Source organism: Simochromis diagramma, unplaced genomic scaffold (genome assembly GCF_900408965.1).
Source record: "Simochromis diagramma unplaced genomic scaffold, fSimDia1.1 OVJJ01000308.1, whole genome shotgun sequence".
Lineage (NCBI taxonomy): Eukaryota > Metazoa > Chordata > Actinopteri > Cichliformes > Cichlidae > Simochromis > Simochromis diagramma.
Window position 1 is genome coordinate 568,481 of NW_024386785.1, and position 25,742 is coordinate 594,222.

General features: G+C 43.6%; 3 protein-coding genes across 7 annotated transcripts; 1 reads left to right on the top strand and 2 right to left on the bottom strand.

Moving 5' to 3' along the window:
• Positions 1 to 638: 638 nt before the first annotated feature.
• Positions 639 to 16,338, bottom strand: cdk16 (cyclin-dependent kinase 16). Of its 5 annotated transcripts, none has more exons than XM_040022614.1 (17): positions 16,192 to 16,338; positions 15,102 to 15,296; positions 12,806 to 12,958; positions 10,849 to 10,967; positions 9,150 to 9,278; positions 8,310 to 8,366; positions 7,890 to 8,004; positions 7,700 to 7,794; positions 7,556 to 7,618; positions 7,179 to 7,302; positions 5,850 to 5,970; positions 5,571 to 5,668; positions 5,234 to 5,339; positions 4,939 to 4,981; positions 4,707 to 4,797; positions 4,545 to 4,622; positions 639 to 4,452 (listed from the first exon to the last, which is right to left on the bottom strand). In XM_040022614.1, exons 2-17 carry the CDS (start codon positions 15,223 to 15,225, stop codon positions 4,415 to 4,417), a joined length of 1,554 nt encoding a protein of 517 aa, XP_039878548.1. In that variant the 5' UTR covers positions 15,226 to 15,296; positions 16,192 to 16,338; the 3' UTR covers positions 639 to 4,414. The 5 variants fall into 5 exon arrangements, with proteins under 5 accessions (XP_039878548.1, XP_039878550.1, XP_039878549.1 ...); XM_040022616.1 differs by having other exon boundaries at positions 16,134 to 16,338; XM_040022615.1 differs by lacking the exon at positions 16,192 to 16,338 and adding an exon at positions 15,615 to 15,828.
• Positions 16,339 to 17,317: 979 nt separating this feature from the next.
• abt1 (activator of basal transcription 1) lies at positions 17,318 to 21,339 on the bottom strand. The gene is made up of 5 exons (XM_040022621.1): positions 21,211 to 21,339; positions 20,722 to 21,075; positions 18,838 to 19,013; positions 18,533 to 18,718; positions 17,318 to 18,442 (listed from the first exon to the last, which is right to left on the bottom strand). The coding sequence occupies exons 1-5, from the start codon at positions 21,269 to 21,271 to the stop codon at positions 18,260 to 18,262; spliced, it is 960 nt and encodes a 319-aa protein (XP_039878555.1). The 5' UTR covers positions 21,272 to 21,339; the 3' UTR covers positions 17,318 to 18,259.
• Positions 21,340 to 22,125: 786 nt separating this feature from the next.
• rad51c (RAD51 paralog C) lies at positions 22,126 to 25,215 on the top strand. The gene is made up of 4 exons (XM_040022620.1): positions 22,126 to 22,344; positions 22,729 to 22,972; positions 23,153 to 23,369; positions 23,461 to 25,215. The coding sequence occupies exons 1-4, from the start codon at positions 22,227 to 22,229 to the stop codon at positions 23,959 to 23,961; spliced, it is 1,080 nt and encodes a 359-aa protein (XP_039878554.1). The 5' UTR covers positions 22,126 to 22,226; the 3' UTR covers positions 23,962 to 25,215.
• The last annotated feature ends 527 nt before the right edge of the window (positions 25,216 to 25,742 follow it).

Below are 25,742 nucleotides of genomic sequence, written 5' to 3' on the forward strand. Positions count from 1 at the left end.
AATTCGGCACAATGCAGTCAGGCATGTACTGTTGTCCTGGCAACACGGCCATGGAAGTGATGGAAACACTTGAATTCAATGATTTGGATGGACGAGTGAATACTACAGTACAGCGTACCTGTTAACTGTAATATCAAAGTAGAAACACTAATAAAGTCTAATAAACAAACAGCCAACACTGATAATAAATAAAGGATTTTAATATTTATGTACTTTAAATATATCCAGTATACATGAAGTAAACATAATTGTACACAATAACAGGATATACTTTCTTTTTCATACTTGGACTCATATTTCAAGTATGCAGATCCATTATAGCATCAGATATGTCGCAGTGCTTTCTTGGCAAATGGAAGATTATTCAAATGAACAGCATAGAAGTTATCTGGAAGAATCCCATCATGCAGTGCAGTATATTGCAGATAACTTTGGTATGGTGTCGACCAAAACAAAGCATGTTAGTTCATTTACAAAAGCAGAGAAAACAGCATTTGCATCTATGTGGACCAGAAACATGCATGTTTCTCCATAGGTCACTAAAATGTTCCTAAACGTGACAAACATAGCAGACATGAACCCTGCTGCTGCCTCGCTTTGCATGATTTTGAATGATTCTTGTTTTGTGTCCCGTTTTGTTTAATAATTCATGTAAAAGCAAAATGTCCAAATCTGATAAAAGGTGTTAATACAATAAAAAAAAAATCCCCTTTAGCAACAGCGGATTTGAAGTTTAGCATCAGGAGCACCGGCTTTCAATTTTGAGGACATTAACTTCCCTCTAAAAGGCATCAAGTGTGTTTTTGTTGTATGAAATAGAGGCAAACTGAAGATTTCATGCACCAGGATGTACTGCTCCCATCACAGAGCCGTGCAAACTGGATCTAAGCAAGAGGACACATATGTACACGTGCAGTCTCCCCACAAAGCAGCACGATATGGGCACATTTAACAAAGCTGCCAGTTCAGGGTCTGTGAAACGCTTGGTTTGTGGTGGGAGCAGCACACACCAATGCACGAAACAATGATCCAGCTTTTGATTTTAATGACGTCTTTTTGTTGTTATAAATGGAGGCTGTTTAAAGAAGGGAAACTAATGGCTTCATACATCACAATGTACTGTTCCCTTCCCTGAGCTTCAGTAACTGGATATTATTAGAATGGAAAAGAGAGAGAAGACATGTACATGTGAAAATACAGCGTTTGTAGTTTGAGAACCAGCCCAGTCGGTCTTACGTGCACCTTTTAATAAAGTAGTACACGCCATTGTATGATGATCTGTTAACTCTGCATTAGGCAACACACTGCATGTGGAAAACTCAAGTGATGACTGCTGAAAATGTACCTGTAAAATCCTGTCCTGAAGGATTTCTGACCATTTTGCTTTAATCTCAGATTAAAGCAAAAGTGCTTTTCTTTCAACAACTGGGACGTAGTGTGCTCCTGAGTTCTTTTACGTTATTTCATGTTCCTAAAACCAAAAATGCAGATCAATCAGTGACCTCTGAAGAAACATGCGCTCTGAACTTTCACATCTATACGCCGTTTCCTGTGCAATTGAGCAGCAGCTGAGGAACAACAACACTGCAGCGTGCAGATTAAAACCTGTGATTATCTCTAATAATCAGTAACTCTGTACACATTATTACTGTAAACCCAGCCAACATTAAACTACCGACCACATCAACAGTTTAGAGTTACATTCAACAGTCATTTGTTTTAACCCAGCATTAGCACGGCTGACAGAAGCTTCACCTTTAGTCTGACTCTCCCCCGTCACATCACTTTGAACACATTTAAGTCCTAAAAGAAAAACACACAGGTTGCAGTCAAATAGTCAGTTTTCCTCAGGAAAGGTAAGCAGCTAATACCCATGCCTAATTTGCAACAATTATATGTAATTAGGTCAAATAAAAGAGCCACAGGGAAGGTTGCAGTATACCTCAGTTTGCATGGATATGTTCTCTTTTTGTGCATTGCTGTGTTGCCAGCTTTGAGGATTATTACTGTTACTTCAGTCACAGATACTGGAAGCCTTAGACAAAGGTTGGTGAGGAAGTCATATTTATACTCTTCCTGAAACAGAACACATGGGACAAAATAACTAAGACGAGATTTTTGCATCGCTGGAGACAGAAACACCAAAGCATCTGCTGCCAGTTTAGTGTGTGAGCAGCCTGAGCACCGTGGCTCTTTGAAGTCCTTATAAATCATCCTTTTGTAACATGTTTCATTGAAGTTAAGGAAAAGTGATTAGAAAATTACACAGGTGATCATTTTTTTTGACCATTTGACTGCAGCCAGTGTCCAATTTTATTCACAGAAACACAGTAAACACTCTGAATTACTACCTATAACGGCAACTCACCTCCACAATGTTTTATCGTTTCGTTTCAATGATTCACGGGGAGCAAAAGTCTGAATATTTTCAGTCTGATATCTTTTTCTGGCATTTAAAAAAAATGTACACCTCTAGAATCCATTCTAACTTTTTAAGACTTCAGACTTCAGCTGCCGTTCAATAAAACAATCAAACATAACGGAGGTGCGTTCGTTTACGGGCACTGGATGTCTCCAACCTCCCACAAACATCCAACTGTATGCAACATTTTTACAGCAGATTGAAAAGTCAGCTTCCTCTGAGTCAAACACCTTGTTCGATGGTTATTATTGTCTTATTATTTCTCTATTGCTAAGATTTCTTCACAGCTAAAAAATAAAGATTCACATCAAGAACAGCTTATCTCTTAAAAATATGAACACTCTTAAAACTGATAAGAATACAAAAAAAAATGAAATAAAAATAAAAACTGGCTTTTTGAAATTACATCTGTTTTTGAAGGGATGAAATCTGAAAACTACCTGAAGGTTATATGAATCCCATCCAGCGACACCTGGACTCTGTGCAGGGGAAGATTAGGTCTCAACGAGGATGTGAATCTCTTTAAAATGTTCTTTTGCAGTCTGTTTCCACACAGGCTAAAAACCACGAGCTGCAAAAAGTTCTTTATGAAAGAGAACGCGATGCTGCGTGTAATTTGCCATCAAAAATTGGGAATTTCCTATGAAATGCGCAACAGACAATCGGCTGACTGCTGGTTGAGTCTGTGCAGAAACAAACTTGTTTGGCTAATTCTGTTTAAACAGCAGCAATCAGTGCCCTGCATTTTCCTCTGACATGTCATGGGGTCTAATGAGGCAAAGGCATCACACTTTTCAACAGTCTCCATGACAAAAAAAAAAAAACAAAAACAAAAAAAACCCTACTTACTGATCTCCAATAAACACAAAAAAACAAAATAAAACTCCAGTTGAAATAAATTCTCTGTGATAAGCTATATACGGCAGATTTATGGTGTTACCGTCTCTTGGTATTAATATATATATATATATTAACAGTATTACAGTATAAAGTTCGAGTGTACAACACACACATGCAGGACAGCAGAAATCAGGTTCACACTTTCAAAATAAAAGCAAAGGTTTAAATTTCCACAGATGTGTGTTTGGCTTCTCCTGCAGGCTGTTTAATAGTAACACTGAAGTGTAAAATGTAATACTGCAAACCGAAACACAATCGGCAGCTCGACACAGATAAGGAGACCGCTGAAGAGCTGCGGGTTTGAAACAGAGAACATTCGTCTTCAGCCTTTAATGTGAAAACCGCGCCTGTTTTCCTCTCGCTGCAGGCTCGACGTTACTCTGACGGTTTCATCTCATGTTCGGTAGCACGTTAAAAAAAATATTAAAATAAATCAAGCTGCAATTTAGGGAAAACTTTGGAGTCAAAATTTTTGAATGTTTGTTTTTTATGTGTTTAACAAACTGAATTTTTATTGTGTTTCATCAGGTGTTATTAAAGTTTTAAGCAGGTACAGTTCAGCACGCTGGGACTGGATCGTGGCTTCAGTTTAACGCTGACTTTGCTGCCGCAGATGTTCACACGGGTGATATGACGTATACGGCTGTTTCCAGGGGTTTCCATGACAGCAGAGCTGAATTCCAGGTTTTCCAGGACTTTCACCAACTTGATATTTATGTGTTTAATCTTTGCAGTGAAGATGGAAGACAAACCCTCCTGGAGAAGCTTTTACTACTATTCACCCGTTCATCTCTCCGTGTGCCGAGGTGAAGCTCTGAAGCCCGTTTCCGTTAGTCACAATATTCTGTGCTCTGATTGGTCAGGTAGCTGCAGCGAATCATAATTTCCTCTCTGTGTAAACAACGGGCTTCATCTTCTCGTCATAAATAATAGTAACTTCTGTTTTCTTCTACTCTGTTGCACTTGCTGTTAGTCAGTAAAGTAACTTGCAGTAAATCCTCTAGCAAAAAAAAAGCATCATCATCATCGTCACTTCCTGTCCTGTCAGTTTCCCTTTGTTTGTCCAGCAGCAGACTCCGCCTCGCCACGATGTCAGAAAAGCATACTCCGCCTCCTGTTTGGACTGTTTGCTGGACAGAAAGACAAAAATAGACGATGTCAGTGTCAGACTAACCCAGCAGGGAGCCACGTGGCTCTGCTTCCTTCCCACACAGACTGTTACCTGGATCCGGTGCTGCTGCTGTTGGTCTCATCGTTTCCTTTTCAAGCTGAATCTCTGGCAGGGTGAAGATGGACGTCGCTGAAACAAAAACAACCACAGCGCCTCTGTGACGTTACCGTAACAACAGGGACCAAATGGGACCGGTGTGAACTTTAAACTTACTGTCAGGAAGTAACTTCACTCTCTTTCCAAGGTTACTGAAGTAAGAGTGGCTCATCGACTCGTCTGCAGAGATCCTCTTCTTCCCCTCAAACTAAAGTTTAAATAAAGTTTAAACTTAAAATTTTTATTTTCCCCATCACATAAATGAACACAAAAAAACCCCCAAAATGTTATTTATTGGTTATGATTCAGAAAGAAAAGGAGACGCACAAACACTGCGAGGTTAACTGACCTGCAGGAATTCTGACAACAGCTCCACTCCTTCAGTGCTGAGCCTGAACACAAAAACACAAACTTCGTTATCTGGTGCAGTGAGCCTTTAAGATTACTGCACATCTGTGTGCAGCTGCAGATCTGGTGACTTAAACTAAAAGTAAAGAGGAAGGCTCTCTGGAGGCCACTGCAAAGGAATCACACGGATCCTGGTGGGTCAGCAGCAACAGGGTGGACATATGGATGAGGAGGCTTAGTGTTTTAACCCCTGGCTACTAAAACATGTGTAGGTGTACATGTGTGCAGCTCTGCACCTGGGAGTGTGGTTACTCAGTCTCTCTGCTTTGTATTGAGGATAGTTAAACGCCACAAACTCCTCATTAGAAGTGATCCCAGGCCAGGTCTGCTCTGTGGGAGTACCTGCACACAAAATACATACGAGGTTTATTATAAATATAAATGCAAAAGCTTAACAGCTACTATTTTTTTGAAACATACATTTAAATTAATTTACAAAATAAAGCTAAAAACAGCAGCATGATGAGGTCTGGTGAGACGTCCCTCCCACGTCCAACCCAAGGCATGCTTTTAATCAACACAGGTCGATGGTGTCCTCAAAAGATTACGAAGTAGAAGATGATTGGTTCTCACCCAACAATTTAAAGATAAAGTGAAGCTCCTCCTCGACTGTGGAACCGGGAAACAGAGGTCGACCTGTCGCCATCTCGTAAAAAATGCAGCCAACACCCCTAAAAACAGACAGACAAGCGCAAAGACACGCACACACACGGCAAGAGGTTTGTCTCATCAGATGGTTTAACCATAGTTGATCATTTCACCACAGAAGAATCGATTTTTTTAAAATGTAATTTATCAAATTTTCTAGTAGCAGTACTACAATAGAGTAGTACAGTGTACTGCATCACTGACCACATGTCGATGTGAGTGGAGTAGTCGGTGCTGCCCAGCAGGATGTCAGGTGGTCGGTACCACAGCGTCACCACCTCGTTGGAGTACGTCTTTGTTGGGATCGACTTTGCTCGAGCCAAACCTGAAACAAACACACACACACGCACGCACACACACACACACACACGTGTCATTAAAGCCTCATCAACACTGTCTTTACACTGATTCAGATTACATTTGTATCCTAACAGCTAAAATAAATGTATTCATTCTCCGTAAGGACCACGACTCACACTGCCTCAAAAGGCATTTTAAATACTTTCTGGGCGTTGCATTACAAATAGACGATGGGATGATGTGCAGTGACTTCACCGAGGAGGTCATTCTGTCTCTGGTTGTGGAGGTCAGACGTGTGTCTGTAATCCTCCTCTGCCAAACTGCACAGAGCAAATCCATGTCTCTGGCTCATCGTCAAAGTCCAGGCATAAAAAGGGATCGGTCGCCCTCTGTGTCTAACCGCACGGCCTGAAGCAGTTTTAATATCCAATTCTCACAGGAACCAAAAATCGACTCTCTTCCAATAAAACTGTCTCCACAGGTAATACGGGAAGAACGGCTCTCTGCGATGCTGTGATAAATAAATGAAGTGAAGGTCTGAGAGAGGTCCCTGAAGAACTTCACATCTTCATCACTAACATGACATAACTGCCAGCTGGTTGGAATGACAACAACAACAAGATGAAGAAAATCACGAGGTTTAGTGATAATCGTGGAGCTGGAAAGGCAGGGATTCAGCCGGGGGCTCCCACTGGCCAAGGGTTCGGTCTGCAATTTAATAAGTAGCACTTGTTGTGTGTGTGTGTGTGTGTGTGTGTGTGTGTGTGTGTGTGTGTGTGTGTGTGTGTGTGTCAGAGATGGGCTTGGCAACAGCTGGGCAGCTCTTCACACACACAGTTGATTTGGTCTTTTACTTTCTTGTAATCCTCTTCCAGTGTCTTAATTTTCTCTCTACGCAGCTTCACTGAAGTCAGAAGTTGAGAATAAATAAAATTTGATATTTTGCTCAGACGAGCAAGATGTTCCTCCAACCAATAAATAATGGACGTGACTGTCGGTCCATTTCTTCACGTTTTGTTCCACCTTCAGAGCCAACTGGTCTTGTTTTCTTGTTTGCCTTTTCCTTAGTTTTAGCGTGACAGGTGCCGGTAGCTCACGCTTAAATCATTACACATTTACATCACTCAAAGGTGAGTTTTGCACAAGAAAAACCTCAGACGCTAAGATTTAAATAGGTCCTAACTTTACAAAAAAAAAAAAAAAACACACTAAGACAGTGTCTGCAGGACTCACCAAAGTCTGCTAGCTTGAGCTCTCCTCGCTCGTTGATCAGCAGATTTTGTGGTTTTAGATCTCGATGGAGAACTTTCCTCCGGTGGCAGTACGACAAACCTCGCAGCAGCTGGAAAAGGAAGAGCTGAGGACAGAAACACCACTGCAGTTACAGGAAAAGTCGATGAGCACACGATGCAAAGAAAAACCCTCAAAAACAGGGAAACAAGAGAAGAAGAATTCCTTCTGCTCTTTTAAATTCATTTTTTATCATTGTTTAAAAATCTACCAAAATCAGAAAAGTTAAATCACCAGCAGGTTTGTCACATCAGTTTGTGCCACACACACACACACACACACACTTTCATTATACTAAGAATAAAACAAACTTTTCTCACTTTGACATTGTGAACATGAATGACATTTCCACAGTCGTCCAGATACTGCTTCAGATCCTTGTCCTGAAACACATGAACACACATTCAAACACACCAAAGAAGAAGAAGAAGAAGAGTTTGTGTATTGTTGTGTGCATTTCTTACCAGGTACTCAAACACCAGTGTGAGGGATTTCTGCGTGTGGATGATGTCATGAAGCGTGACGATGTTGGCATGTTTCAAATCTTTCAACAGAGACACTGAGGAGTAAAAAGTACAAACATGCTGTCATTAGTACTTCTACTACTGTAGTACCAGTAGTACTTCTGTTGGTTCAGTGTCACTGATGCAGTACCTTCTCTGATTGCAGTACACGGAGCTCCTTCTTCATGTTCCAGTCTAATTTCCTTCAGAGCCACGAGATTTTCAGTCAGTTTACTCCGACCTTTATACACTGTGGCATAGGTCCCCTACACACAGGTGAGACACAGAGAGGAGAGAGGCGGGGCATTTGGGCCATCGGAATCTTATTTATTGATTTCTGGAGCCAAAAGCAAACATTACAACAAAAAGAGTGGACTGTCAGGCAAAGCTTTTTACACTTAATTTGTAGAAAAGGTCAGAAAACTTTACATTAGTTAGTGAGTCTGAAATGAAACCTTTAAGGAGTGTCACAGAGCAGCACGGAGCACTTAGATCCTGTTTGTGTTCTTTATTAAACAGTTTCAAAGATCTGTCTGACATCAACAGACAGAAGGAGATAATGTGGCCTCACCTCTCCCAGTTTGTCCAGCTTGATGTAAGTCTCCAGCTTCCCAAAACCAATCTCTGACTGCAGGCAAAGAGGCAGAGATGAGAGGGTTAAAATAACCTGCGCTGGCACACTAAATGCAAGAGAAACAACACAACAAACATCCTGCATTACTTGAAACAACAGAATCAGAAACTGGTTTCACACTTGCATCCCCCCCTACAGACACACAGTCTGCAGCCCAGCGTATCCAAATTCAGGGGAAGCATCCTTCGGAGGCCGCATTTGTAGGCCGATTACGTTACAGCGGCGCGACAAAGGCTGTCCAAATGTCTGGGTCACAAAATAAACGTTTAACATATTTCCAGGCGAGAATGTAGCTGTGTAAACCTCGAGTATCAGCTCGGTTTATCAAGACATCACATATTTGTAAAAGCGCTCCGACGTTTTCGGAGACGTCTGTTACCCACCAGCTGGATAGCGAGCCCGGGTTCAAGGCTCACTAGATCCGGCAAGAACAGCGAACTCCCAGCACATCGTTTTCAACCCCCCCCCCCGCGCGATCTTTCGCTACTCAGGTTAAACATGATTTATAAGTCACTTAGATAACTTAAAAATGTTATTGTTTGGCTTAATAAACCATCATCTTGTCTTTATTTTTAGTTAGAAATGATAGTTATATTAGAGCAGATGCTGGTCCAATAAGCTGTACTTTCCACGTCCACTGGACGCATGATCCGATTAGTCGACTGATCACAAAAATAATCGGTGACTAGTCGACTATCAAAATCATCGTTTGTGGCAGGCCTACCCAAAACTGCCCCAAACACCTGCGTGAAAACGAAAAGAAGCAGTTACACATACCAGAGACACTCTACGCAGCCGCCTGCTGATTGGCTGCTCGAACAGAGCTGGACCAATCACATTAAACTTCTCCAGGTAATCGTCTGGAAGACGGATGTCAGCCGGTAACGACAGACGTTTGTTGATGTCCTGAAACAGAGAAGAAACACAACAGAATTCACGTGAACGTTCACCTTCATCCTCCGCAGCACCTGACAGTTTATTTTCATCAGCAAAGACCTTTTACTGCTGCCGGTAAATGTTCAGTCATCATGAAAGGAACCGTTTCATTTTAACATGAAATGTCTGCACTGGATCTGAAGTAGCACTAAAAACAAACAAAGGGCAGACAGCACTGGAAATGCAGGCCCTGGATGCAACCTGTGACCACTGCAGCAAACAGTAATCGCACCCGATTCCTCTTAAAGATGGCTGCCTGAGCGAGATTAGAAAAAGAACCCACGAACTCCACAGCTGCTCGTTTGGCTCTCGGTCTCAGGGTGAGACCAACATGGTGAGGAATCCACCTCCACCTGTGCTTTAATGTAGCAGCAGAGGTCAGGATCTACAGGAGGAGCCGAAAGAAAATACAAAATCTGACCCAGCGGTAGCTGCAGAGCCAGACACATGGAGGTGCCTCGGAGGAGAAGCCTTTACAGACTAATGGAAGAACAATGTGAAATTATGAGCTGGATAAAGTCCCTCCCCTGACCTGAATCCATCAGAAAACCTTTAGAGGATTTTAAAACAGAAGGCAGAGAAACAAAACCTCCGGCCAGGAGTCAGAACATCTGTCCACAGATGTGTGACAGACTGGCATCAACCATTAGCCGCGAGGGGAGGTGGTGTGGGGGGGGTCACACATCTGCCTGCAAAAACAAAAGCCCACACAGAAAATAAAAAGCTCACAGATGAAAGAGTCCTCACTCTCTAAGCTGTTTGCTTTTAATGACACAGCAGCTCAATCAGCCCACACTTCAGCCTGACAGTTATTGTAGCCTGTTGGCTCTTTTACAGCTTTACCAGCACTGCACAGGTAAACCCAGCGTTGTTAAGCACCAGTTCGAGTCTGGTGCTGAAACGAACACATTTTGCTCGCTCGTTCCTTAAAAGCAGGACCTGGACCAGCCAGCATCACAGCTGTGCATCTGTACCCGGAGACCAGCCGAGTCTTTCAGTCGTGAAAAAGATGAAGACAAGCTCGCTGACATGTTTGGGAAGCTGCAGGCTAAACCACTCCAACGCATCTTTGCATCTGATAAATATTAATGTTAGAGAAACACACGGCACCGTCTCAGCCAGAGCAGTGTGAAGGGCCTCCGTCAGCAGCTACGACGCGCTGGACTGAAGAAGCAACAAGAAATCTCAAACCAGACTTAGCTCTATAACACTGAAGATGTTCCTTTGGAAGGAATGTAAGCCTGCAGAGCACGCAAGCTGAAACACCCACATCCAAACAGCTAAACAGCCAGAAAACGAGCAGCTGGAGAAGAAAATATCAAAAACGAAACCAACCAAGGAGGCGAAGAGCTGCACCAAACCGCTAAAAGGTCCTCAAGGCTTTGCAGGAAACAAATAGTGAGTGCTCCTTAAAGACTGGGGAATATCCCAACATCTCTGCTAGTAAGCTCAGTGTGTGTGTGTGTGTGTGTGTGTGTGTGTGTGTGTGTGTGTGTGTGTGTGTGTGTGTGTGTGTGTTTATATGTGTGTGTGTGTGTACCTCAGTAGAGATCTTCTTATTCCTCATTCTGACTTTAACTGGACTCTGAACATCATCAGAAGAAGAAGCTGGATCGCTTTCTCCATCTGAGCTCATTTTCACATCTTCATGGACGATCTCTGAAAACACACACGAATAACAGTCACACGCATACAAAGAGTAGAGCAGGCCTTAAATTCCCCATATCACCAAAATGCACCAAAACAAGTCCGATCTACAGAGGCTCCTCCCTACAACTCATCTCAGAAATCCCGTGTCCAGGCAGGTCAGAGCTGTTTTGGTGGCATGACTCACAACTAATCCTCCTCTGCAGTAGCGTCAAAAACAGGAATATCCTGCCTGAGCGTGATGCTGAAAACGCACTCCGCTGTATCTGTCACTTCCAGGCTGGACTACTGTAATTCATTTATATCAGGATGTACTCATAGCTCTCTGAAAAGCCTCCAGCTGATAAAGAAATGCTGTAGTAAGAGTACTAACGAGGACTAGAGAAAGAGCCATTTCTCCCATATTAATTCTCTCATATTAACTTGTCTTCATTGGCCCCTTGTGAACTCTAGTATAGAGCTTAAAATCATTTTCCTCACACACAAAGTCCTGAATGAGCAGAGTCCATCATATCTTAAAGACTTAATAGTATTGCATTATCCCAGCAGAGCACTTCGCTCTCACAGTGCAGGCTTATTGTGGTTCCTGGAGACAGAGGCAGAGCCACGCTGATCTCTTCTATGGCACAACATTATTTCCTGCGACACTCCATAGAATTGGAGGCAGAGCCTTGAGCTATCAGACGTCTCTGCTGTGGAACCAGCTCCCAGTCTGGGTTCGGGAGTCAGACACCCTCCCTGATTTTAAGCTTTTCTTTTTGGAAACAATTACGTTTCGGGCTGGATCAGGTGACTCGAACGCTCCTTGGTCATGTTACACAACTTCTCATATTACGCACCTCTCCTGTGCTCTCTTTTACTTTTTATATGCTGTGATTGCATGCATCCATTTGGTTTCTTCCATCTCCCCACAGTCTCTGCTCTCTCTGTATCTGTTCTGCAGGCTAACCTGCTCAGTATTTCATCTTATATTCTTTCTATTTCTACATCGCTCTGCTTTTTCCTGTCACTGCAACCGGTTGCAGCAGACGGCTGTTTAAGCCTGGGTCAGCTGCAGGCAAATTCTTATTTCTCAGTTCAGAGTAAATGGTAAAAATGGTAAATGGCCTGTATTTGTATAGCGCTTTACTAGAGAGCTGATATGCAGCAGAATGCAACTATGCAGCGCATGTTCTGCACAGCCAGTCTGCAAAGATTTGGGAAAGAATTCATCAGTTCATGGACAAAACGCAGCGCTGTTTGTATGACGTGGCTAAGAAAACATCCACAGAGTAGACTTTGTAAATTTACAATTACAAGAAGAAATACAAACACCATTTCTGTGTAAAATGATCGTGCACGCCGTGTGTAAAACAAAGTATTTTGACTGGTGTGTTTTTATATTTATGGAGTGCATCTCTGCAGCACGTACACTCTCAAGCCCAGAAAAGCCACTTTCATTGATTAGAGCAGAAGTGTGACGTTGCAGCATTCAGCCTGCCAACACATGAAGCCACAGCGTCCGTCGGACTGTTGTTTTCTGGCTGTACTGAAGTTAAATCGAGGGGAATGCCTCTTTCACTGCTCCAGCATTCAGATTTAAACTCACCAATTATGACTTCATTCCTGTTTCACAGCCAACAACTGATCTATGTTTTCACTTCACAAGAGAAATTAAATTTAGTTAGTCGTTAAAATAAAAACATCACCAGTTAAACTCCTCATCTACATTTTCAAGCATACAGCAAAATCAACTTCTATTTTTATGTTGATAGATGCGCAGTACATGATTATACTGCATATATTCAGCACGTATGTGTGTATTAGTGGTACAGTACTTGTGCATGTACATGTATTTGCGGCATTAGTACCCAGTCTGGTGGCGTGGTTCAGGTAGGAGCTCAGGCTGCGTCCGAGGCCTCTGGGTTTCCTCAGTGAGGTGCTGTACGACTGAAGTAAAGACTGAACTGAAGAGGATGAAGATCGAACCTTCAAACCTCCAGAGGAACGAAGAGACACCACCTCTGAGGGGAGAGATGAAGGGGTGAAGTGAGGGAAGGATGTGGGGAGGAAAGGAGGTAACAGAAGGGCGATGGAGGGATGAGGGAGGTGTAGGAGGAGGTGAGGGGAGGAGGCGGGTAACGGTTGGTTGATTTGGAAGGAAAAAAAAATGAAAGTGGGGTTAAAGGAGAAAAAATAAATTCAAATTAAACAAGTGTTATATTATTGATTAATTGATTGATTGACAGGTCCAAGAGGCAACCAATCAAATCACAGATCCAACCAACCAGTCAGATCAGAGGAGGGAATCAGGCGGGAAGTGTCAGGAATTAAACCAGCAAGCTTCCAGTTACTGGTTTGCTGTGTGAGTGGCAGACCAGTTTATAAAGCTGGTTAGCAGCTGGTTAGTTCTTGACTGTTTTAACTGGGAATAATTTTAATTAGTTAGCTACATATTTAAAAAAAAAGAGGGGGAAAATAAAATGAATAAATATATTTTATTCATGTTATTTACATACTAAAGCATTCAGCCAATCAGGACAAAGTTCTGCCATCACAGAGGTGGTTCCCTATTGGTGGAGCCGGAGGAAAAAGTCTGCAGCTCACTGCAGTCGCCAAGCTCACGGCAGGTTATGTCACCATGTGACACAGTGACACTCTGCAGCACCAGCGGACTTCAGACAAATCTTTAACCAGCATCCATCACGGCAAGCCAGCGCTGCACAGCCGGTCATGTGGTCGCCCGTACTACAACATATGTCCAACATGCCCAGAATATCTTTGCCTTATCGGGCTTCACTTTCTCTGACATCCACAGTCAGACTGAACAGTCACACAAAGGTGGCCATCGACTCGACAAGCTTTCAGTCAAGTTACAAGTGAGTTCCCACGAGCTGTGACAACCTGCTGGGATCATGTGGGAAAAACACAAAAACATAACAAACACTATACAGTTGCTGTGGTTCAAATGGAAGCGTGTGACAGGAAAAGCACTGGATAAACAGCATTTAAATCCAGGAACTAACACTGGGGGTGGGATTCCTTATTTTCTGTCATATATACATATACTGGTAAAACAGTCGATGCTAGGGCTGGGAAATTTATCAAGTGCGTAGTCTTTGGAACATAAAGTCTGGAGTTCAAATCCCGGGTAGAGCAAGCATCCAGGCTATTCAAGCCTACCGTGGAACATGAGCGAGGTAAGCATGGAAGCAGTCCCAGCTTAACAAGCTCTGTGTCAGGTGTTGCCAGGACATACTGATGGGAAGTGGGTTACTCTTTGCACTGTGTGACATCAGAAAGCGAGGACAACCCCGACGTGGTCACCACGGAGGATAAACACATAAGCCCCAAACAGATCAGTAGCTAAACTACTGCAGTAGAACGAGAGATTAGAAACAAAATGAGCACAAGTCTCCTTTATAGACTTGTCATGGCAGCACGAGTGGATACGACTATAATTACAACTGTGTATTGCATTAAATGAACGCGTTGCTTCGCTGTATTCTTATGTGTAAAACAGCATTAGCATTATTGTTTCCCTGAGGCTTTTTGACTGTCTGAGAACAAATGGAAACATAATTCTAAATGGTAAGTAGGCTGCCTTGCAAATTTCATATAACATATAAAGTATTTAACCCTAGAACACTAACGTCGGGTGATGTTCACCCACGCGGTGAATAAAAATCACTCGGAGGTAAATTCCAAGGGAATTTATACAGTTAGCTGGTCATTTTCTCTCTCTCACAGATGTCAGTAATGTAGGGAAACTGGACAAAGCTCACATGTCCCAGGAATGGGTGCACCAAAGAATTTCCCCGTTTCATTATTTATTTTTAGGACTTTTTTGTTCCACATGTTACCTTTTTTCTCTTTATGACACGTTGTATAAGGGGAAAATAAGAGTACTTTAATTTCCCATTTATTGTTGTATGTTTTTATATATATGCGTCTCTGTCCATCAAGGTTCAAGACATCTTCTAGGAATGGTGACACTATATCCAGTGGACAGCAATTTTCCATGCTGATCTCTCATCTCAAGCATAACCTGCACCTGAGCAGCCAGGTGTGTGGCATTAATTAAAGTCCGCCATCATAAAAATTGAAAACCCAGCGCTGAGCTGTAAAATCTCGGCACAGGCCTCTGTTCACACCTGACAGGATTACCTGAGTCGCTGTGTGACGTTGCTTCCTGAGTGATGGTGTCACTCAGTGTCCTGTCCCCTCCCCCTGACCCACCCCTCCCCAGAGTGAGTGACAGCTGCCGTTTGATCTTCCTCATCCTCTCCATTAGCGGGGGCCGAGGGGGGAGAGGGGGACGTGACGCCAAGGGGGGCGGGGCTGCCAGTCTGGAGACCACGCCTGGACAGGTAGAAATAAAAGGACAAAAATGTAAATAGCCAAACAGTTGGAAACACCTGAACGCCTCAACATCTGACTCATCATGCCTGAATTAGTAGTTATGCATATTCATCTACCATTCATTCACCATCATCACCTGCCACACCACAGCCGAATAGGTCTACCTCACAAGAATCACTGGTCTCACCTGAACATCATCACCTGTAGATCACCAGCTATAGATTCGGCTCACCTGTACATGACCACCTGTATTACCTGTGACATCATCCTCTTTGTGCTCATCTCACATTGAAATCACTACATGCACTCTCATCTCACCTGCAGGTAATCGCGTGACACTTAAAACGAATCCCACGGAACACCCTGAAAACGCGGGCACGAGTTTCCACAGGTGAATCTGACGCACACAGGTGAGTGTGATGTTACTCAGTGTTGATGAAAAGACTCGAGGCCTCGGGTCTGTGTAGCAGGAAGTACCCGCACTCACTAATGAACCCAAACAGCCACTTAGATCCGCTTCATGTCACGTGCACACCTGACGGCTAACACCTGGCTGAGTGACAGGACATGTACCTGACAGATGCGTTACGTCACTGCCCGTGGATCTGACGGCACGGAACGGGAACTGAAGCTACGTGTGTGTGTCCCCGTGGCAGCTGTTGTTTGTGTTCTGCCGCTTCGGGTGTCGTGTCTCCGTGGACCTGCCTACGCCTGTGTGTTTCTGAGCTGGAGAGCCGAGGACGGGAGCCGTGTATTTCCTGCAGTAAACCGTCCTCCTCACTGTTAAAAATAGCAGCGGAGGCGGAGCGGCCGCTGCTCCCTCAACGACTCACTCACCATTTGATAAAGACGGTTTTCCGGTTACACGCGAGGCCCGGGGGTGACCGTTACTCACCGGGAGGGTTTATCCCGGTCTGTCCCGGGTTATCCGTGGCTCGGTTCAGTCTGACAGCTTCTCGGATCTTCCTGGCTCCCAGTAATCTGCAGCCATGTTGCTGCTCTGCTCAGCTCCGCTCCTCCGGTGCGTCCTGACGGAGACGCTCACGGCACCGTCGGTGACGTAACAACCCGGCACGTGTCCCCGCCCCTTTTTCATTTCTTTATATATATTTTTTATTAAATAATATGTAAACATGTTGATTATACAAACAGAGCAGCTAAAAACAACAAGAAATCTGTTCCGAAAAGAAGCCAGTCGTTTGTTTGCTATACAAACAATTTAGTTAATAATAAGTCACACTTGGATATGAGGGATATTTTTATACTTTTACTAAATAAAAAGTTAAATAATCACTTTGTTAGTAGCTCGTCACAAACGCATAATTTGTTCGTTCATTGCTTTTCAATCTATAAAAAAATGACCAAACATGACTGTTAGACCAGCAAGCTGATTCGCTGTTATGTCCATATCTTGACATAATGTGGAGAGTAACTGGACACGTGGAGTAATGTCCTTTAAGAAACAGGAAAAAAAGCCCTGACACATGTCTGGTCTTTGAGTTGATCCACTCATCACTGAAGCCTCATCACAAATGGTATCAGTGGAAGGGTGGCTACAAAGGAACATGACTCAAAAATCCTGCCTCAGGTTGTACAGAGTTTGGTTTAAGTAGTCATCAATACGTATGGAGGAGGTCAGGAGAGAGAGAGTGTCTGCAGCCGTCTATAAAACAGCCTCTGTCATCATGTGGGTTTGGACTTCAGTGTTATTGGAGATTTTGTCAAAATCGATGGAATTATGAATGCAGATGAGTATCAACATCTTTTGATACATAAAATACCATCTGTGGGGTCTAATTAGCAACAACTTCATTTTTGAACGTGACAGTGATTGCAAACATACTGCCAATGCAGTAAAAGCTGCATATAAAAACACAATCAGTCATGGATCGGCCTCCCCAGAGCCCACACCTCATCATCACTGAAGCAGTGTGGGATCATCGTCACAGAGAACAAAAGGCAGCCGACATCCAAAGAAGAACTTTGGAGAACTATTCCTGAAGGCTGTGCTGAAAAAATAAAGGCGTCATATCAAATATCGAATTTCATGCTCATGAACCCATGAGTTTATTCAAACTGTTTCCCAATTTCCTAACAAAATATCAAGAAACCAGGAGTGGCTCAAGACCTTTGAATAGTAATTCTCCAGTGATCAGCAGATCCAGCCCACAGAATTTGTCCCCAGTGATTTTCTTCTCTCAGAAATGACCCCAGCTTCTGTCCTCAAGCCTGACGACATGTGAGCTGATCCCGAAAAGATACCCAGGCAGAAATGTCTGCTCACCAACACCGCATCGCTGGAACGGCGCACAAACATTAACATAAAATAACACGTGAAGAAAAAATATTGAATCTTTCCAAAAATATTTTAATATAATCCAGAACTCCCACTCCAGACTCACAGTGGACACTCACAGGGTAGCGTGTACCATATGAGGCCCTGTGGATCTTCGACTGCAGTCAAATATCTTTCTGAAGGTTTAAGAGACCTCGCAGCACCACATTCTGCTGAAGTGAGTATCAGCAGCCCGGAGCCACACATGGAAACTTCCTGCTCTGGTTAAACTAAGCTCGTAACGCCTGTTGGGAGTCATCACTGGGAAACGTGCTTCGAGGTGACAGACCAATCGGCATGTTTTAGCAGAATGCTAGCATCTTATGAGCAAACTCAACTTTGCTTTAATAAAATCTAAATATAAGTGTTGTGTATTTCAACTCAGACATGTTAGCGGCACTGCCATTAGCTTCACTGGGCGCCCTCTTCTGTACCTGTAAGTTAATCACAACAATTTCTATAAAATGAGCTGAAAAGGAAGTGGGATGACTCCTCCATATTGGCTCTCCTCCACTCCCTTTGCTCCGCCCCTTCCCCTGCCAAAACTGGCCTTTGATTGGTTGGGGAAAGGAATCTACACTTTCTACGGAAACATTTGTCCAGGAGTTCATGAAGCATCTCTCTGTTGTCATTGTGACGGTTTGGAGTTGAAAATTTTGGCCAGAAGCGAGACGTTCGATTGGCTCTTCTGCTCCATGAGGCGGGCCTTGTCCAGGTGCTTCTGCAAAACAGAGTCCTTCTTCCTCTTCTTCTTCATCTGGATCTCCTCCTCCGTCTGGCGCTGAGTGAAGTCCCACGTCTTCTCTTCCACCTGACGATGACAAACAGTTTTAGAGCGAACGTGCGTCTCTGCCTGAGCAGGGCTAACATTCGTCGCTTCAGCTCGTGCTTCAGCGTTTACCTGCTCTCCGTCTCTCTGCCTCTTCTTTCTCAGCTTGTCCAGGTGAGCGCTCTTCTCCACGTTGTTCAGGTAGAAGTTTGTTTCTCTCTTCGCCTGTGAAACTTCAGTCCTGAGCCTCTGGTTTAGGACCGTCTGCTCGTAGGCCAGCCGCTCACTCAGGTGAATCCACTGGAACCTGTGCAGGTACTGTGGACACACAGGTAAGCAGTAGGGACAAATTATTTGACACTATGATGACATTAAACAACTGTGTGTCTGCATTTTCAGCGTAATCGGTGTGCATTAATAGGGAAGAAGAGACCTACCTTCATGCACCACAGGTCAGAGGAGAAGCGCTGGCGTTTCCTGGTTCCCATCGGTGTGTTGTGGAGCGACGCCGCCACTTTCTTAGCCACACGTTTATCTCTGAACTCCACCCATCCTTCTGTGAAGTCACACCTCCGCAGCCCAGCCTTCTTCTTCCGTTTCCTCACCTGTCTGTCTGCAAGATGAGCGCATCGAACATTAACAGGTGATAAATATCTGAGGGGCTATGGTGAAAGCTGCACTTTTCCTCACTTGCTGTTCATGCAGTGGCGCTGACGTGTGAGATCAAGTGTTTAACATGGCTGAAACGTACCATCACAGGATCAGGTTAGCCTCTCAGAACTTTACCTGTCCCCCAACAGGACAGGTGGACCCACAAAACTGGTAGCCACGTTCTCCAACTCCACATCAGACCCACTGATTCAGGTTTTTTAATTTGTCACTCATTTGATCTTTGAGTGTACATTTTCCCAACACAGATTAGGTCCCTTAAACTTTTTTGGTGATAAATTTAGAATATTTATCGTAAAAATTTTAAACATGTTATGTTTCCTATATTTCAATAAAAACAAACCTTTTTGAAAGCAGCTGACTCAGTCTTATAGACATCCAAGGTCTCAATAAATACATCCGTTAAGAGTTTAAATAATGTTTAATAAAGATGTCACCAAACAGACTAGAAGTAAGGATATTTCCTCTATTTATTTTATTTCAGTTAGCCTCCCAAGGCCCTAACATCTTTGTTAGTTAAAAATCTTTTGTTGGGATGATCAGGTCAGCGGTAAATCTGGAGTCGAGTTATTGAGCAGTACAGACCCGTTGCAGTTCGGGACATCTTGGCATAACGCTGCCTCTTATTGATTTCTGGAGGAGGAGTTCTGTTTTCTTTTTAGGATGTTGTGGGCTGAAGTGAGATGTTCTGAAGGCTGACTCCTGCCCACATGTGATATAAAACCATTGACTGTAAAATTACAGCTCCAGTGCGTTTCGTGGAGTGTTTTATTTCGAATAAAATAACCCCTCGAGGAGAAATAGAACCAAAAAACAAGCAGAATGCAGACACTCGCTGAAAAATTCTGCTTTAAACATTTAGTATCGCTCCATAACAAAGGCATCCACACAAGGTTTAAGTCTGAGAGTTCAGAGCACTGCCTGTCTGTAGGTTAATCAAAAAAAGGCATTTTTGGACTGGACCCTCTGGAATTTTTATATCCAGGAGAAGCTTTTAATTGTGTATTTTTTTTTTCAGGACATAAACCGAAAGAACGAGATCGCGAATACAAGCAGCGGAAATGAGTTTCCTCCGAAGGGTGGCTGGCCTCTCCCTTAGAGATAGGGTGAGAAGTTCGGCCATTCGGGAGGGGCTCAGAGTAGAGCCGCTGCTCCTCCACACTGAAAGGAGCCAGTTGAGGTGGTTCAGGCATCTGACAAGGATGCCCCCTGGGTGCTTCCTGGGCGAGGTTTTCCAGGCCCCAAGGCAGACCCAGGACACGCTGGAGAGATTATATCTCTCGGCTGGCCTGGGAACGCCTTGGTGTTCCCCCGGATAAGCTGGAGGAGGTGGCTGGGGAGAGGGAGGTCTGGGCTTCTCAGCTCGGGCTGCTGCCCCTGCGACCCGACCCCGGATAAGCGGAAGAAAATGCATGGATGGATGGATGGACATAAACTGTGAAAAATGAAACAGTGACCCTTGTTTCATTTTTTAAATTCCATCACTCCCAGAAAGCACAGAGAGCTGGTACTCTAGATTACTGATCCAGGTACAGTTTGTTTTCGTTCATTCATTAGTGTTGTGTGTGTATCGAAGGAGTATATCTGCACCACATACTGTCTGTGTTATACTGTGGTAGTAATATCTGTGTGTATTCTGGTAGTACTTGTACCTTCAGGCTGTAGAAATATGCGTCCGATCTCTCCGTACACTGATAGCAGGTTCCTCAGCTGTTTGGGGCGGAACCTCGGAGGAATATGACCCAGGTAGATGATTCCAGGGACGCACTTCCTGTCCTGAAATACGTTCTTTACCTTCTTCTTCTTCTCTTTTACCTCAACAGCGTCTTTGTCACCAACATCTTTATCCTCATCATCTCTTCTGTCTGCGAAAGCTCCCTCCTCCTCATCATCATCATCATCAAAATCACCATCTTCCCGCTTCTCCTCCTCGTCGTCTTGTTCTTCTTCATCTTCACTCTGAGCAATCGCCTTCGTGTCCTCGTCTTCCTCTCTTCTCTCCATCTCTATAAAACAAAACGTGTTTGCACGTGACTCAGACTGAAGAGATAATCGCGAGAGCAGGAAAACTGGACCCAGAATAACTTCCGCGTGCAGACTTTTTCAAACTAAAACACTTAAAACTCACAATAAATGCTTACTTTGAGATTTCTTTGACGAACTTCTGTCACAGTTACGTTTCACGTGCCCAAACCGTCGCATGTGATTGACGAAACAGAGCGTTGCACTAACAAAGATCAGCTGACAGTTGACTTCCGGTTATGCCTTCAAAATAAAACATTAGGTGGGCGTTGTATAATCTTCTTTCATAAAGGAAAAAATTTTGTCTTTCCCCAGCAGTTTATTTGTTGAAATAATTTTTTAATCAGATTTATTTATTTATTCATTTATTTATTTATTGTGTAAAATGATGTCAAAGCTGTGGGCAAAATGTACCTTAAACTCCATAGCATTTTTATTAAAGCTTTAGGTATTACTTGTTATTTTACTACTACGTTCTGCTGTATTATTATAGCCATCGCTGCCTGGCAGTACAGAAATAATGAAAAACTTCTCAATTACAACATTAAAGTGGTATACACATTAATGGACTAGTATTTCTGATTCATTAGTACCATGGATATGATTCTGAATAATTAGTTATAAAGTATTTTCACATGCTGAACTTCATGTACTGTTACTTCTGTAGATTATGATATTTACTTAAATAAAGAGTCTGAAAAACCCTTTCTCGACTTTGTAAAATATTTCTTAAAAACAAAATGATGTTTGAATTCTAGCGCAGCTCCATCTTTAGGACATTGGCGGTTCATGAGTCTAAAAATCCTGCAGTGTTTTTCTCTACAAACTTTAATCTAAGCTGTATTTCTTCCACCTTGTTTTTTCACTTTTATAAATCCTAGGAACCATGTTCTGCACTCAGTCATCGAACCTTCAGGAAACCTGGCGAGAAATGCTGCAAACAGGAGGATCCCAGATTCAGGACCAATATTAGATGTGTTTTTCAAAAAGTGAAACAAGAGATCATTAACAGCCGAAGGAAGTCAAACGGCTCTTATTTTGAAGTTCAATCCGGATGTAAGTTTTTGTTTTCGCGTGTGAAACGCACGCCGGTGACGGCGGGTTGCTTTGAAGCTGTTAGCGTTTAGCAGCGGAGATGCAGAGACCGGTGTCCAGTTTGCCTCTGAGCCAGGCTGTGAGGCTGAAACTGGGTAGTGCTGGTTTCCAGCTCACCGCGGACCTATTGGACTTCAAACCGGACAAGCTTAGCAAAGGTACCGCTCCATTTCCCCCCACAGTTCCCAAAAACTCCGGTCAAAATGTGTCACATTTTAGCTAGTCTGTCTTTTAAAGCCCTGCAGCAGTAAAAATCACAGCTAAAACAGGTTCACAGCGTCCTGGTAACTCATGGTTTTCTCATAGTCTCTGAGAAGACCGTTTGTAATAAGGAGCAGGGATGGCTGAAAGCTGTTTGTTTGTTTACCTTTTATATTCTGCTGAAATGCAGACTTATGGACAGGAAGGTGCTCAAAACACTGACACTGAACTGAGTCACGTTCTTCATCACAATAAACATCAAGCTGCTTTTTATGTGAAACACAGCTGAGCCTTTGGAAGAAAACAAAGTACGTGAGATTTATCGAGGAGTTTCATTTCAGAGACCGGCCTGAGCGAAGAGGAGGCTGTGGAGGTGCTGAAGGCTGTGAAAGGTGGAGGAGGAGGAGGCGGAAGTGGTGACATCTCAGCATCTCTGACCGCTCTGGAGCTCCTGCAGAAGGAGGAGGAGTTAAGGAGCATCGTGACATTCTCCTCTCAGCTAGATGAATGTCTCGGAGGAGGAATCCCTGTCGGGAAAATAACGGAAGTCTGTGGAGTTCCAGGAATCGGAAAAACGCAGCTGTGGTAAGAAATACACACACACACACACACACACACACACACACACACACACACACACACACACCATCATCTATAACCTTACAGATGTTTTGGAGCTGTGATGATGGCGTGAGGAAAACAGTCGAGGAAAATTAGTCACCGTGATGTGGATCAGTAAAGTGAGTGATGATGTCGCCCTTTCAGTCTGCAGCTGGCGGTGGATGTTCAGGTGCCTCAGTGCTTCGGGGGGGTCGAAGGTCAGGTAATGTTTATTGACACAGTGGGCAGCTTCCTGCTTCAGAGGGTCACCGACATCGCAGCAGCCGCCGTTAGACACTGCTCCTTATTGGCTGAGGACGATGAGCAACGAGCCGCCATGGAGACCTTCACCGTGGAGACCATCCTGTCCAACATCTTCTTGGTAATGTCTACTAAGTGATGTATGCAGTGATGTCACTATGCATCTGCAAACGTCTAAAATTCTGATTGGCTCTCTATCTCGCCTCACTCAGGTGCGTTGCCATGACTATGTGGAGCTGCTAGCTGAGCTCCATCTACTTCCTGACTTCCTGTCCCAGCATCCAAAGATCCGCCTCCTGGTGATCGACAGTGTGGCATTTCCTTTCCGCCTGCTCTTTGACGAGCTTTCACAAAGGACACGCCTCCTTAATGGCGTCGGCCAGCAGCTAATCACCATGGCAATAAACCATAACATTGCAGTGGTAATCACCAACCAGATGACGACCCGGATCCGGGACGGCCAATCCCACATTGTCCCTGCCCTTGGGGAGTGTTGGGGCCACGCCCCTACAATCAGGCTCCTCCTACAGTGGGAAGGGTCGCGGCGTCTGGCGACCATCTTTAAGTCTCCATGTCACGTGGAAACCATGGTGCAATACCAGATCACCCCCGAAGGCTTCAGAGATGCCGATCAATCAGAAATGCCGCACAGCAAACGGCCTCGAATGGACACTGACCAATCAGCTGCTGAGCCAAAAGACACAAGCAGCTGATTGGTTGGAAACTGTCCAGTAAGAAGAGGCTGATTGAGCATTTGTCTTGTGTGGATTTAATGACACTGCTGTGTTCACACAGGAGGTTCCTGTTTAAATAAAGTTCAGTTTGAGTCCAGCAGGTGGAGACACAGAACTGGTTATCAGTCAGTGGCTCCTCCTGTCTGCGCCGTTCATCCCCTGACTTTCCCGAGCAGATGCTGAATACTTCTGCGTTTAGAGAAGCTGCTCTGCAGAAGAGACGGGGTCAGAGGTTAGAGGGTGGCCCTCTTGCTTGCAGATTCTTCATATTTAGATATGTCGATATTTATAGAGGGAGATTAGCACTACAGACACATCTGGATTCATTTAGTTTATTAAAACATTGTTTCTGTTGTTTCTACTGAGACGATCTTGTCTTACCCTCAGGTGCAACACACATTACTGTTGTGTTCAAGCTTTTCTTCTGCTGGAAATAGGCAGAAACACTGGCTCATTTCCAGTCCACCTTCTCAGTCCATGATGAGTGTGATTCTGTTTAGAGTGCCTAAGGGTCGCTTAATTAAGGGGTGGGGTAGAAATACAGCGGCGAGCTTTGGGATGTCCTCGCTTTTCACTGATGGAAAACAAGAGGATTGATGTGTTAAAGCTTCTTACTGACTGATGACTATAAGCATCAAGCCACATTGGAGAGCTTCATGACTGCTTGTAGAAATTGTGTCTGGAATTTTCACCTGTTGAGTTTAAATTTCATTTAGGTCAAGTCAAAGTCAAAAAAACTTTATTTATCCCTGAGGGGCAATTAAGATAAAGTTTTTTGACATGAAATGGATTTATTCTTTTTCTTTTATTATTGTGACAGCAACAATACAACAACAATACATCTCAATACTTTTAGTGGCCCCCATATGAAAAAAAATTCTGGAGGCACTCGTGGTTATGGCTTCAAAATCCAGACGCTAACAGCAATGCCCGGTGTCCATCTTTTACATACAGTCTGTCTTTTCTCATGGGAGAGTCCACACACAAAGCCTGTTGGGGTTACTTCAGGTAGGACATCTGACATAAATACAAATCTAGCAAATTAAAACATGTCGAGCTGCCTGCTGTGCTGTAGTGAATAAGGGAGCAGCTGAAAAAAGCTTCTTCAGTGTGTGGATTTTCCACACAGAAGTAAGGAGAGAAAGGGCAACTAATAAATAAACACCATCTCCCATGATGCACTTCTGCTGACATGATTTTCTGCTGCAGAAATAAACTGAAATAATTTCAAAGAAGTTTTTGTCATTCCGAACTTTTTTATTACTATTATTGTTTTTGACACTGAATATTTACAGGCAGATGTTCCCTAGCAACAGATGTTGTTATCACTACACACAGGAAGATCAAAGTGGGTTTAAACATCAGGAGGTAAACACTGAACACCTGTCCGACACCTGAGCAGGTAAACACTCAGAAGTGACAGAAGCCAGCAGTGGTGGCTGTCGGTAAACAAAGGGTCAGCTTGGTACATTTTGGGCACTTTTCAGGGCATTTCTTACCACTGCTGCCCAGAGATGTTTCTGAGTTACAGAAATCGGATATGCATATGCTTTATTAAAAGTTGGGTGGTTACTGTTTTCTCCAGCTTAGTGAAGACCAAACAGAAGTCCTTCAGCACAGATTTGTGCCTAAGCTAAAGGAAACTCCAGGTCCTTTTCAGAAACCTCGGTTTTCACTACAGATGTTCACTCACTTAAAAAATGTTAATGTTTTGTCATTAATGCTTTTATTTCATCACCCCTGGATTTCTGTTATTAATT